The sequence below is a fragment of the Myotis brandtii genome, unplaced genomic scaffold, assembly GCF_000412655.1.
Source record: "Myotis brandtii unplaced genomic scaffold, ASM41265v1 scaffold191, whole genome shotgun sequence".
NCBI classification, from domain to species: domain Eukaryota; kingdom Metazoa; phylum Chordata; class Mammalia; order Chiroptera; family Vespertilionidae; genus Myotis; species Myotis brandtii.
The window spans coordinates 4,851,653-4,866,143 of record NW_005357115.1 but is presented as its reverse complement, the minus strand read 5'-3'; the positions used below and the strand labels follow the sequence as shown (position 1 = coordinate 4,866,143).

Here is a 14,491-nt window from a genome sequence, read left to right as displayed (position 1 = left end):
TAAAATATATATATATATTTCAGAGGAAGGGAGAGGGGGAGAGAGAAACAATGATGAGAGAGAATCATTGATCAGTTGCCCCCTGCATGCCGCCTCCTGGGGATTGAGCCCGCATGTGCCCTGACTAAGAATCAAACCATGACCTCCTGGTACATAGGCCAATTGTGTGTCTCATTTTTAACAAGCTCCCCAGTCTGGAAAGCTAAGAATTCTCACTGTCTCAGAGTAAGAAAGAAAAAAGAATTTTCAGCTGTGAAATAGAAATAGTAAATTATCTGATTTGGCAAAAAATGCGTATATGGTATGGAGCATGGTTAAATTATATTAACTTACGACATTATAGCTTTCGTTGAGATTTGTGGCTAAAATGTTTCGCATTCCTATTTCTTCCCCATAGTAAGTGATGGGAGTTCCAGGAAGTGTGAACACGAGCATGTTCATGATGTTAACATATTCTTTCCCCAGACGAGAAGTCAGCCGGGCATTGTCCGGTCCACCGATCTAAAAGGCATATATTTCTAAGAACACAACTCTATACAGTTTTCCAGATTTACCATTTCACAAAAAGTTTACCAGGCGAAAGACAAGGTTGTTACCATGGATCCTTGGTATCAGCAAACCTGGATTTCAATCCCAACCCTGCTACTTGCTGCTTAACTGACCAGTTCACCGTCTTGGCCATTATGATCAACAAAATAATTTACTTCACAGTGATAGTGCGAATCTGCTAAGATTCAGGAGGGTGCACATTAGTATTTTTGCACATTTGTATAAGAAATATTGACATGAAAAGAAAATGCTTCCCATAGAAAGCAGGACAGGGAAAGAACAGGTGGATGGGACAAGGGTGGGACAAGAACTTCTGATGTCTGTGACTTGAAGTATTCAAAACTAATTTTAAATTAAAAGAAATTTACATAGCCATGTGAAAATTTTTTGTAAAGTTTTCTATTTTTACATGTCATATTTCTATGTGAAATGCTCCAATTACATATGTAACATCTAGTCCTTATTCAAGAGTTCCTTTAAATCAGTGATTCCCAAAGTGGGCGCTACCGCCCCCTGGTGGGCACTGCAGCGATGGGGGGGGGGCGGTGATGGCCACAGGTGCATTTGTTTTAACTTTTTTTGTATCACCTTTCTATTCTGAGTTCAATAAATAGTTTCATAATTTCAAACTTCAATGTTTCTAATTTACACCTTTCTTTACTATATTTTACGAAAAAGGTAGAAACATTAATACATATATCTTTCTGTTTAATTGCTATTAAAATTTTTAAAAAATTAATTTCCAGGGGGCGCTGAGTAATATTTTTTCTGGAAAGGGGGCAGTAGGCCAAATAAGTTTGGGAACCACTGCTTTAAATCACCTAACAACTCTCCCATATACCATAACTCACGATGAAATGGGCCCTAGAAGCTGCATCATAAATTCAAGTCAGGGAATGAGGCAGAACCAGCCTCTGAACTTGAGTCTGAGAATAGGAATTTAGTTGTTACAATTCAAGAAAAGGGAAGTTGCTTTTTTCCTTCAGATGTACTAAAATTATCTTTACAATGATCTTTTATAGGCCACTATAAAGTATATTTCTACTTTTAAGGATAAAAAATTAGGTCAAATTTTGCCTCCGTTTATTCTTTTCATTACCTTAAGAGTATCTGACAAGAAACTGATTTTCAAGCCTAGAGCACTTTCTTTTTTAGAACTTTTCTACAAATAGTTCACAGCAGTGGACAGAGAACAGGGCCTTCCACAGGCAGAGAGGTCCCAGACACCTATGGTACCTGAGACTCAGTATATGAAAAAACAAGTGCTCAAACTACATTATGCAATCTGTGATTTGGAGGCACTTCTGGAATGGTGCAGTAAGGACCTCCAAAAATTACGTAAAAGGAGAACTGGCAAATCTACTTTCTCAGAACTCGGGTAATTAACTAAAGGCTTGCAAAAATCCAAGAAAAACAGCTAGATCTCGGATCGGTAAGCTTTGTGTCATTTTAACTTGCCCCAATTTCATGCGCCTCTCCTCAGATCTATGATCGCCTTGAAAACCAACAGACTTGTAACTACAGTATCGGTGGTGGAATAGGTTAAGCGTTTGCCGGAAGCTTCACCTCTAGAAGAATGGTCACTGACCTCTCTAGCAGCTGGGACTTTTTTCCTTTATCTGATCATATTCAGAGCTGATTCTGCAAATAGCCCCTTCCCCAGGGCATTTGCCAAAAACAACCAGTAGCTGTTGTTTAGCATTACACCTGCCAGGGGTGGTGGTACCAGCTGGGGCTGACCAGAGACTGGCCGAGAAACTTAAAAGGCTGGTGAATGAGATGTCCATAGGGGCTCTGGCATATTCCTGGAACCTGGAAGGCTACACGATGTACAGGACTGTGCAGATGTCCAAGGAAGACCTGAGACTTACTGTTTCAAGGCATTTAAAGAATCTGCAATCATCAGGTGACCGACAAGCAGAGGCATGGCCACACAACAAAGAAGACAGATTTGGGAGGATTAATCTAAGAAAGTCACTAAGTAAACAGCATCAAACACTAGGGAGGGAAGTATGTAATTTCCAGAATTTTCACATTACATTTTTTAAAATGCCCAGTTTTCAAAACAACAATAAAAAAGAATACAAGAGTGCAAAGAAACAGGAAAGTATGACTCATACATAGGGGGGGGTGGGGGAGGGGGGAAGCATTCAATAGAAAATGTGGCTGAGAAAACCCAAACATTGCACTTACTGGACAAAGACTTAAATCAACTATGATACATATGTTTCAAGGAGCTAAACTAAATCTAAAGAATTTTTTAAAGTATGATGAATAATACCTCATCAAATAGATACTATCAATAAAGAGAAATAATGAAAAAGAACCAAATAGAAATTTTAGTTGAAAATTTAAAAAAATGAAAAATTCAGTAGAGTGGCTCAACAGATTTGGCCTGGCCGAGGAATCAGCAAGCTTGAAGACAGATCAATTGAGAGTATAGCCTGAGAACCAGAAGGAAAAGAATGAAGACATGAAAAGAACCTGGTCAGAAGCCAGGGCAAGACTAGCTCAAACAATCACCAAATAAGGGAACGGTGAAGGTCACTAGGGGACAAACATCCTTCATTTTAGAGGTAACTTATTCCATAAGCTCACCAGCACCAGATATGCAGAGCTGGGCATGAGAACTTACCATCCAATTAGGCCATTTTCCTTCTGGTAGATGTTTCATCCAGGATGTGACCACCTCAAACACACTATTCCCAGAAGGACTGTCCAGCCTTGTGAGGTAATCGTTGAAGGGAAAATCTGCTTCTTGGATAAAAGGCAGCCCGTAGTACATCATGGTCCTGTCAATGCTGTCCCCGTAGGCTTCGGTGCCCATGAACCTGTGAGAGTTGGCAGCGCACAATGTCTTCAGGCCTGGGAACGTGCTTACATCTGATTAACAAGATGTGGGCGATGAATGCTCACTATTAACCATATTGGGCTGGGACTCACTAGAAAAAGCCAGATGACCAAGAAATAAATGCTGGGTCACCTGGACAGTTTCTCACTGTAATAAACCCAAAGACTAGACTAATACTAAGGCCATGTCTACGAGTTAAAACATTTAGATCTCAATATTGTTCTTTCTAGTCTAATAAAAACTCAGTCACTTCCAGGAAGACTGGCAATTCTCATCACTCCCCTTAGAATCTTCAGTATTTATCTGCACATAAGGTAAAGAGGGGGGGGGGTCCCTAAAAAAAAGCCTTGTATTTGAATCCTTGTAAAGTCTCACTTTCATACTGGGGCACACTCAGTTATTTGCCTGAAATGACCCACACCAATGCTGGCTTTAGCTGTTTGAGACATTATGTTAATAAATGAGTGTATCTGGAACCCAAGTGTTTCAGTTCCCATGCCATTACTGCATGTGTGACCATTACCTGCATGCTCAGAGTCTCAGTTTCCTCATCTGTAAAATGGGGATAGTAATCAGAGGACCAACTTTAAGGAGAAATTTCTTTAACCCCTTTCCTATTGATTCTATTTAGTGATTACACAAATATAATAAGGGTTTTTATTTTGTTTATTATGTGCTAAGCAGTGTTTTAAATGCTTCATATACATTATCTCATGTAACCTCATAACAGCTTTATAAGGATGTGGCTATCCCCTTTTTTTATATATATATATCCTCATCCAAGGATATGTTTCCATTGATTTGAGAGAGAGAGAGGAAGGGAGAGGGAGTAAGAGAGAAACATTGATATGCAAGAGAAACATCAATTGGTTGTCTCCCCTACATACTTGACCAGGGATCAAACCCACAACCTAGGTATGTGCCCTGACTGGGGAATTGAACCCAACACCTTTCGGTGTACTGGACAACACTGCAGCCAATGCAGCTACACCAAAAAGGGCTATTACCTTTTAATTGATGAGAAAACTGAGACTTATGTGTAACAGACCAGCCCAAGGTCACACAGCCTTTATGCAGGAGTCCCTCTCAGGGCCATCTGATTCCAAAGCATGTTCCTAACCATTGTGATCTACTAACTTTTAGTTGAAACATTGGATTCATACTGTACAGAGATACCAACAGGTCAAATAATAATAATGGGTAACATTTAGATAACATTATCTTTTAATTTTCACAAAATTCTTGTGAAATAAGTACTATGGTTAGCATTTTACAAAAGAGGAAACTGAAAATCAGCAAAGTTAAGCAACAAGAGAATATAATAGGCCCCAGCCTGAGTTATAATACACTAGAGGCCTGGTGCACAAATTCATGCACCGGTGGGGTCCCTCGGCCTGGCCTGCAGGAATCGGGCCTAAACTGGCTCTCCGACATCCCCTAAGGGGTCTCGGATTGCAAGAGGGCAGTTCTCGGGTGACACACCTTGGAATCGGACTCCCTCCTCTCTGGTTCCGAGTGCGTCACCCGAGAACCGCAGCTGCCAAGTCACCACAGCTTGGCAGCTCTTGTGTTGAGCATCTGCCCCCTGGTGGTCAGTGCACATCATAGCTACTGGTCAGACGGTCGAACAGTCAGACAATCACTAGGCTTTTATATATATAGATTGTAATTACATAAGTTTGTTCAATTATAACTTGAACCTCCTGAGAATGCCTGGATGTAAAGGATAAACTGCTGAACCAGGAAGGAAGGAAGCACGTCCTATTGTTACCTGTATCTCCCAGGCTCCCTGCTCTGTTGGTCCATTGTCTGCCGGAAGCTCCGGACAATGTCATGCATTCCCACCTGCGTGGTGGTGAAGTCATGGTACAGCTCTGCGTAGTGTGTGACTGTGTCCTTTGAAAATAGGACAGCACAGTTACCATCATTTCCCACGTCCAATAATGTGAATGCAGACTGTCTCTAGCACTTCCAGTGCTCAAAGGATTTTGTGGGTAAAGAATATTCATGACTATTAGTATTTCACTTGATACTTAAATTATTAACTATAAATCTAATAAATTCTACTTAACATCTAAACATTGGTAACAAATGTATTTAACAAAATCCTCCTCCAGAACATTTAATTGTCCCAAATGTTCCAGACTTTTTAAAGACAAAGAAAACAAATTATCTGAATGATTATAGAGCTCATTTTTATACCTATACATTATCTGCTCACAAAGTATTAATAGCATGCATTTAAACTTGTTTCTTTTCTTACCACATCTAACCTTTTTTTTTTCACTGTTATACTCTCCAGGGTTTCAGAAATTTTTCCTGGTACATATTCTATGCCTTCCCAAGGTTAAATAGTCTAGAATCCAAAGAAAAGTTTATATCTAACACAAGCCGAGGTCGTAGGTCCTGGGATAGACATGGACAGCCAGGATAATCTAAACCTGAGTTGCCATCCATTCAGTGGACTCTTTTTTTGAAAATAGGTGAACTTCCAGGTGAATTTTTTGGAATCTCACGTCTCTTCCTGAATTACATAATCTTTTTTTTTAATATATTTTATTGATTTTTTACAGAGAGGAAGGGAGAGAGATAGAGAGCCAGAAACATCGATGAGAGAAACATCGATCAGCTGCCTCCTGCACACCTCCCACTGGGGATATGCCCGCAACCAAGGTACATGCCCTTGACCGGAATCGAACCTGGGACCTTTCAGTCCGCAGGCCGACGGTCTATCCACTGAGCCAAACCGGTTTCGGCAATAATCTTTAAATTTTTCTTGGATAGCACATAAATCCCATTGTTCTGATCATTTGTCAAGACTGGCCAAGTATGCCTTTCCTATGACATCTCATCATTAATTAGCAAGATTATTTTGAGATTTCTTCTTCAAGGATAAGTGCTTCTCTTTGGAACCGCCAGCTACCTTATCACCTTTTCCCCCTTTCTTATTGAAAGTCACGTGCAAAAAAAAAAGAGACAATCATAACCTTTAGTTCATGATGTGCTATCATAATTAGCCCATGCACAGCCAGCTTCTCTTTAGTTAATTGGTTTGTTTTAATGAAGTCATAGTACACATACACTTAGGACAAAAACTTGATAATAAACTTGATATCCATATGAATTTCACTTGCTTAATTTTATTAAAAGGACATCATGCTATCTATGTATGATAATTTTAGATGTTTTGCTATTGCTAAGATTCACCTGTATTGCTATGTGTCACTGTAATTCATATATTTTGACATTCCATTGTGTAAATATACAAATCCATTATTCTGAAATGCATTTCAGGACTACTGTCTACTTGGCCTTGAAAACGGAGTGACTGTAGAGTGGTGGTCGACCAGAGGAAGAGAGTGGCATGTGATTAGTATCTCTCATCAGTGACGGGGGAGGGGGGCCCTGGAGGTTGAGAACCATAGGTGTAGCACCACAAAGAGCCCAGATTCTATAGTGAGATAGGCTTGGTTGTAACTCCATTTACCACCTCTCATCCCTGATAAGTGCATTTCTCTAAGATTTGCTACATGGGGATCATGAAACCACTCTCATAAGATATTCCTAAGTAAACAGCACACAGCATACAATAGACCAGGGGTGGGACCCTTTTTTTTTTTTCAGCCAAGGGCCATTTGGATATTTATAACATCGCTCACAGTCCATATAAAATTATCAAGTTAAAAATTAACCTGCTCTATTTGGTCAAACATTTAATTACCTCACCCCTAATGCCTTGACAAGGCCAGGCCAAGTGATTTTGCGGGCCTTATACGGCCCTCAGGCCGGACATCCCCCACCCCTGCAATAGACTCTCAGCAAGTGTTAGTGCTCTATCCTTCCACCTGTGAGCTCTTTAATGAGCACAAAAGCGCCTGGGGAACTTGAGATGACAAAACTGCAGTGAGTAGTGGTGGCCCTTGGTAGAGTCCACATTGTCCACGCCCTGAGGACCCTTGTCACCGAAGGACTCCTCACGGGGTCCCTGGCTCCTGAGCGAACCAGGGGAAGGAACATCGGGTCATATGCATTTGAAACTCCTCTGGGTTCGCTAAAGAAAATGGTTTAAAGCACTTCCTACAGACAGGACAGAACGCATCTCTGGTAACTGATGTCTCAGACTAAAGAAGAAAAAACACTCATGACATTTTCAGAAAAGGGGAAAAAATAGCTAAAGCAATACTTTACCGGGACTTGGGTCTTATTCACTTGGATCTCATCTCTCAGATGTTTTGCTTCTAGAAGAAACTTAACAGCCTCGAAACTGAAGCCATCAACACCCTTTGAGAGCCAGAACTGTATAATTTCCTAAAACGAAGAAACAAAATACTTGGTTACATTAAAGACATTATCACAGTGTTTAATAAGGATTTGTCTGTTAATAAAGTAGCCATCTCCTCACCCAAAACATGCACAGCTACTCATAGTGTATTTTTATCTATTTAGCATAGTAGTGTCTCAGTAGAAGAAGATTGTGGACTGTTAGTGGACAGCATGACCCAGTCGTGGAGGGCAGAGACTGACTTGGCGTGGCCTGTACTAGAGCAGTTTGGAGGATGAGGCCCTTGAAAAGCAGAGGGCCTAGTTCTCAGCTCCCCCTCCCACCCTGAGGCATCCCCCCGCAGACTGGCCTACTCCAGCACTGACCACAGCTACCCTTCTGTGAAGGGACCGTGGCTCTCCACACCTTGCCCGTGGCTCATCCCTTGCTGAATGGAAGGTTTCATATTAGAGCAGAACCACCTGCGATTCAAAGTATTAGAATTAAGTAGCCAACTTTTCACCTGCTGAAGGGAACAGAGCCTTAGAACCCTAATGAGGACCAGCCCAACAATCACTGGTTTAAAGCAGCGGTCGCCAACCTTTCGGACCTCACGGGCCACAAGTCCAAGGACCACCAGTTGGCGACCGCTGCTGAAGTGTTTCTTGTACCTACATGTGACTATGGAATCTCTCGGGTGCTGAAATTCAAGGGGCTCCAAGGTGTCTATTGGCTAAATGGAAGGGTTCATACTGCTGAGGTCAATTCCCTTAAAGCAGCGGTTCTCAACCTGTGGGTCGCGACCCCTTTGGCAGTCGAACGACCCTTTCACAGGGGTCGCCTAAGACCATCCTGCATATCAGATGTTTACATTACGATTCATAACAGTAGCAACATTACAGTTATGAAGTAGCAACGAAAATAATTTTATGGTTGGGTCACAACATGAGGAACTGTATTTAAAGGGCCAGAAGGTTGAGAACCACTGCCTTAAGGTGACATTTTTGAAAACTTGAAAAATTTTTCAAAGCTATGCAGGCTCGGCTGCTGACAATCCTTAGCGTGGACACAATTGACACAAAAAACTTTAAGCTGGTACTACCCAGTGGAATTTTTCTTTGAGCACAAAACCCACAAATTTGTTCTTACCAGCATCTTTACTTCTTACCAAATTTATTCATTCAATAAGTATTTGAGTATTTGAGCCCTGGCCCGTTTGGCTCAGTGGATAGAGCATTGGCCTGAGGACTAAAGCTGTCCCAGGGTTCGATTCTGGCCAAGGGCACGTACCTCAGTTGCAGACTCAATTCTGGTCAGGGCTCGTATTGATGTGTCTCTCTCACATCAATGTTTTTATCTCTCTCTCTCCCCTCCCCCTTCCCCTCCCTTCCACTCTCTAAAAATCAATGGAAAAAATATCCTTGAGTGAGGATTTTAAAAATAATAAGTATTTGAGTTACAACTCTGGGCCAGGCACTTAGCCAAGCTCTGGAACTACAACCATGAGCAAAATACAACCAACAGGTCTGTCTTTAGAGTATTTTTAGAATCCCCAACTAGACAATCAACTTGTAATGCAAAAAAATATTTAAATCAAAGCCAGGATAAAGCTTTCAAGGAGAGGAACAAGGTAATACAAGAGGGTGAAATAGTAAGATTTGCCCAGGAATCAGCACTGCAGGATGACAAGAAGTGAGGGCAGATGGTTAGAGACGGAGCTAGAGAAGTCAACAGCTATTGAGGCACCTCATTTGTAGAACAGGACCTAGGTCGCTTAGGGCCCGAGCTTAAAGACCCCTCACTTGTACAAGCCCCTTCTTCCCACGGTCTTTCCTCCTTCTAAATAAACACTCATTTCTCTGCACCTAATTTTACAGTCTTTTTATTTTAAGAAGACCCCAAATTTGTAGAAACTTCAGACTCCACACAACCGGGACCCACCTCCAGGTGGCGCTGTTCCTTACAAGAGGGAACAATGGCAGGATCAGGGTGGGGGTGAAGCACAAATAGCTATAATCCAGCCAAGCAAGCAGCCCCTGACAAAAATGTGGAAACCATTAAACACCAAAATGCTGTAAACATGAAGCTTTTGAGCACTGATTTCCTGGAATAAAGCGACTAGTGGGTCCTTATCCACTTAGGGGTTCTCAGCCTCATTAACTATTGGCCCGACATTAAAGAATGAGAAACGTGTGCACCAACAAAGGTTTACGGCCTTGGCAGGGGTTTTCACTTTAGTCCAGTAAGAGATAATATCATTGTTTGATGAAGCAAAACAGCAAAAGCTGAATGTTTATTTTTGAGAGTCTTTTTAAATGCTGAGGTTTTCACTCAGATAATCCAGAATTTGCTCTTGAAAAAGATTTGCTTCATGCTATTTATGCTCTTGATCAGGTGAGAAGAGGGCACCAGGTTTTAATCACTAACCCTCTTTTACTCCAAGTAAGCTCTCCCTGGGTGCCGGGTGTGGAAATGGGCACAGAGCCTGGTTCTGCCAAGACCCGATGACCCATGTAGGTGCCACAGGACTCTGGGGATAGTACACTGTGTCCCCGATTCCTGTCTAACTCCCATGACATCACACAGTCCTGGTTTTCCACCAGGCACCTGTTCATTCTTTTCTCCTTAAGCAACTCACTGCTCTGAGTAAAAAAAGAATTACTGCAGCATTCTTGATATCCAAATTCACAAAACCTTGAGCCAAACCTTTCCTTTTAAGATGACCAACATTACTGGGTTTACCTAAAAAACCAGGTTTGGGAAAGAGAAGCTCTGCTCTTACATGTGATGATCTCTAAGACTTCCTTTTGATAATGACATAAACCCCAGGTCATCCATCGTAAGAGGGAATGAGAAAGTCTAGGATATACAGAGAGAAAACTATATTCTCTGATTATAGGCAACGGGGGGAGGAAAAACTGACCACAGTGCTGCTCAGAAGTCTTGGTAAAATTCTTTGCTAAGTCCTCTGGGAGCCAGGAGTAGAGGAAGGATCCCGGGATCTGGAATATGAGCTAACATCAAGCTACCGTCCCATCTCCCTCACCGCCCAGCTGCAAGAGTTAGGGCATCAGCATGACCTCATTAAACCTTAAATAAAATAGAACCCACCTGCAGGGTGTCTGTGAGGTAAACGAGGTATTCCTGCTAGCATCAATTGACATTTTGGTCTTTAAATTTCCTGAACTCTCTGCCATGTTTGGCACTGCTGACTAACCTCGTTTTCTACAAATACATCCCTTCGCTGCAGGACGCCCTGCTCCTGGCTTGTCACTCCTTATCTGTCTACTCAACAGGCCTTTAGAGCTCCTTGGGGTTCCATCTTACACCTTCTCTTCATTTCACTTCACAACAGTATTTACTCATTTATCTATCCATTTATTGATTATTTAACAAGTACTTATATAATAAAGAATACATTGCCCAACGTGCGCTACAAAGGTTAACCCGTTTAGTCCCCAAACAACCCTGTGAGGTATGTACTATTATCATTTCTATTTTACCAACGAGGGAACTGAGGCACAGGGTGATGGAATACCTTGAGCAAGGTCATACAGTAAGTAAGTGGTGGCACCAGAACAGGAACCCTATGGCACACTTACCGATTCACCCACTTCACTCTCCAGGCCTCCGTTTTCTCGTTTATCAAATAAGAGACTGACGTTTACTCTGACATTATTCTGATGTTTGTACGCTTGAAGCTGTCCCAGAGGCTCCTTACACTATCTTCGTATTTTCGGATTCTTTTTTCATTTTGCTTTTCCGGTTGGGTGTTTTTTGCTTCTTCGCATTTCAAATCTTTGGCTTGATTCTTGCGCTCCTCTGGTCTGCTATTGGGTGTCTGTATAATATTCTTTATTTCAGTCCGTGTATGCTTAATTTCTAGTTGGTTCTTTATCATAGCATCGAGGGTCTCATTAGTTTTCGTGAGTCTCTCCTCAAGTTTATTGGCAGCTTCTAGCACATTTTTGCAAGCCCTCAAAATTGCGATTTTTAGCTCTATATCCTCCATTTCTGTCATGTTTTTTTGTCTCCGCATTTTTTATGCTTTCTTGGTGCACCCCCTAGTGGTCTTTGTGCGCAGTCTTGTTCTAGTTGAGCCTTGATTGTTGTAGTTAATACTAGAGGGATTTGACCACCAGGCCGACTGGCTGTGTTATTTATTTTCTTATTATTGGAAGGTCCACCAACACCTGGCCCTCATTCCCACATAACAACAACCAGCTCAAGCTAAGTAGCAATTGACCCCCTGCTCATCACAGCCAGCCTAGCTCTCTCCCTGATATTAGCTGTCTGACCTCTGCAGGCATTATCCATCCGTCAACAAATCCCAAAGTTCTATCTCTAGACCAGACATTTCCCTGAGCTCCTTGACCTAACCGTTGGATGTCTCTCAGAGAGAGCACAAACTCTACATAACTAAGACATCCCCCTCCACTTCCTGTGTCTCCCATCTCAGGAAATGGCACCATCACCCAGTCAGCATTCAAATCCCAAATCTGGGAGTCACACCAGACTCCTCTCCAAGCTCTGATGATTTCTCTGCAAACCCACGCCACCTCATTGGTCCAAAGCCCAGCATTTCTTTCCTGATTACTATACCACCCTCTTTCCTGGCCTCTCTCTGCCTCCAAACCTGCTCTACTCCAACCTCTTCTCCAAACTCAGGTTGATTTTTCAAAATACAAATCAAATATTATTTTTCTGTCTAAGACCTTTTACACCCAAAGCCTTACCACAACCTTCAATGCCGCTCAGACCTAGTCCTTCTCTGGCCTTGTTGAATCAAGCTCCCGCTCTATACGCCATGTCCCAGCCATATTGGAAAACTCCTGACACTTCTAATGTGCCATTCTCCATGCTTTCTCTCTGCTTGGAACACTCCCACCCATGCCTCGAAACCTGCTCATTTGTACTCACCCATTAGTTATCATTGCTTCATCTGAAAAACCTCCCCTGATCTCTCCCATGACTGGACACCCAGGCTAGGTGCCTTCCCTGTGCACTCCTACTTCCCACTGCATGGTGACTCAGCAATTACTTCATTGTAATTGCCTGCTGGTCTACTACCCCTTTAGGCACAGGGGCAACTCAGAGCTCAGGTGGGTACCAGGTGTTTCTGCCTCCCTCCCATATCAATTATTTTGGGTTAAAAGAAGGAAGGCGCCACTAACATATCTGAGAGTCTATGTTTGCATCTGACTGACTCCTTCATCCCAGAATTTAACGACACAACTTGATTTTCCCCGCACAGTTATTGTTCAACATAAAGTGTATCAAATAACCACTTAAGCACCACGTCATAGAGAAGTCTGAGTAGGTGTCTGTACTCACTTTTATTTCTTCTTGAACATCAGGATTGCGGAAATTTAAATCAGGTTGCTCTTTTGTAAACTGGTGAAAATAACATTGGTTTCGTACATCGTCAAAGTGCCAACTGGAATTTCCATATACACTTAGCTAGCAAACAGAAAATAGCAAATCAGTTACTTGGTATCATTCATATGATAGTAGTACCCATAAAAAAACGTGATAATTACCATTCCTGACCCTCATCCCAGGCTGAGTGTACAAATCCCTAGAGTTTTCCTTAGAATCTAGGGAGAGGATTAGGCAAATTAATTCCTAAAATGCCACCCACTGGCCTAATGTCCCCAAACGTGGTCGCAATGTGTTGCAAAATCATTCTGTTTTTCAATGTTGTCCAGATGTTCTCTTTAGCATGAAATGAACAAATGTCCCAAGGCAGAGCCCTGAGGAGTTCTCACATGTAAACACCCTTGGAGTAGACTGAGAAGGAGTGGTGGGACATGTAGGAGAGTCAACTAGGGGAGCCATGGCATGGAGCCGAGGTGTGAGCGTTTCCAGAAAGAGGGAATCAGTACAGTGCCAAATACTGCATGCGTTGTTTTCTTTGTATTAGTTGGAAGACCTAATAACAGTGGGTTCACACTTCTATGGTAACAACTGGCTGCTGCCTTTTGAGGAAACATACCGTTGCCAGCTTACCTCATGGCCCACCTAGACACAAACCAGGATAAGGCATTTACAGTATATATAACCAAGAAAAAAAAAATCAGTATCCGGAATATAAGAACTATACAAATCCATTTTAGAGGGACCAGCAATTCAACAAAAAAAATGGGGGTTGGGGGATAGGGAAGCCATAAACAGGTGTTTCACAGAAACGGAAGCTCAAGTGAATAAATACGTGAAAAGATATTCAACATTATTAGTAATTAGATAAATCATCATTAGCAATTAGATAACTGTAAAATTAAGACTTCGATGTGTTACCAATTTATATTCACTTGGTAAAAATTACAAAGTCTGGCAGTACGAGCAATTAATGAAAATATGTATTTTTTATGCTGTTGGAAGGGATATAAATTGGTACAACCACATCGATAATCAATTTGGCATTATCTTTGTAGATTGTAGAGTTAAGCATGTGGTATCCTGCCCCCAGTAACTGCACTCCTAGGCATTTGCCTTCAGGAAGCTCTTTCACATGTGCACCAGGAGAAATAGATTAATGAGAATGTCTACAATGGCATCATTAATAGTAAAAACAACCAAAACAGCCCAACTTTCCATTAGCTAAAGAGTAGGTAAGCAGCCCAGTTGGGGTGGCTCAGTGGTTGAGCATTGACCTATGAACCAGGAGATCACTGTTCGATTCCTGGTCTGGGTAAATGTCCGGGTTTTGAGTTCAATCCTCAGTGTGGGCCATGCAGGAGGCAGCCAATCAATGATTCTCTCTCATCATTGATGTTTCTATCCCTCCCTCCCTCTCCCTCCCACTCTGAAATTAATTTAAAAAAAAATAT

At 41.9% G+C, this 14,491-nt stretch overlaps 1 protein-coding gene across 1 annotated transcript in view; it reads right to left on the bottom strand.

Moving 5' to 3' along the window:
- The window catches only part of SLC3A1 (solute carrier family 3 (amino acid transporter heavy chain), member 1), a 28,069-nt gene that overhangs the window by 6,235 nt on the left and 7,343 nt on the right, over nucleotides 1-14,491 (bottom strand). The window contains exons 4-8 of the mRNA XM_005864774.2: nucleotides 12,996-13,121; nucleotides 7,589-7,708; nucleotides 5,172-5,296; nucleotides 3,185-3,380; nucleotides 334-501 (exon numbers count right to left, since the gene is read on the bottom strand). Of these exons, the coding sequence (XP_005864836.1) occupies nucleotides 334-501; nucleotides 3,185-3,380; nucleotides 5,172-5,296; nucleotides 7,589-7,708; nucleotides 12,996-13,121 (735 nt within the window). The remainder of the gene's footprint in view (nucleotides 1-333; nucleotides 502-3,184; nucleotides 3,381-5,171; nucleotides 5,297-7,588; nucleotides 7,709-12,995; nucleotides 13,122-14,491) is intronic.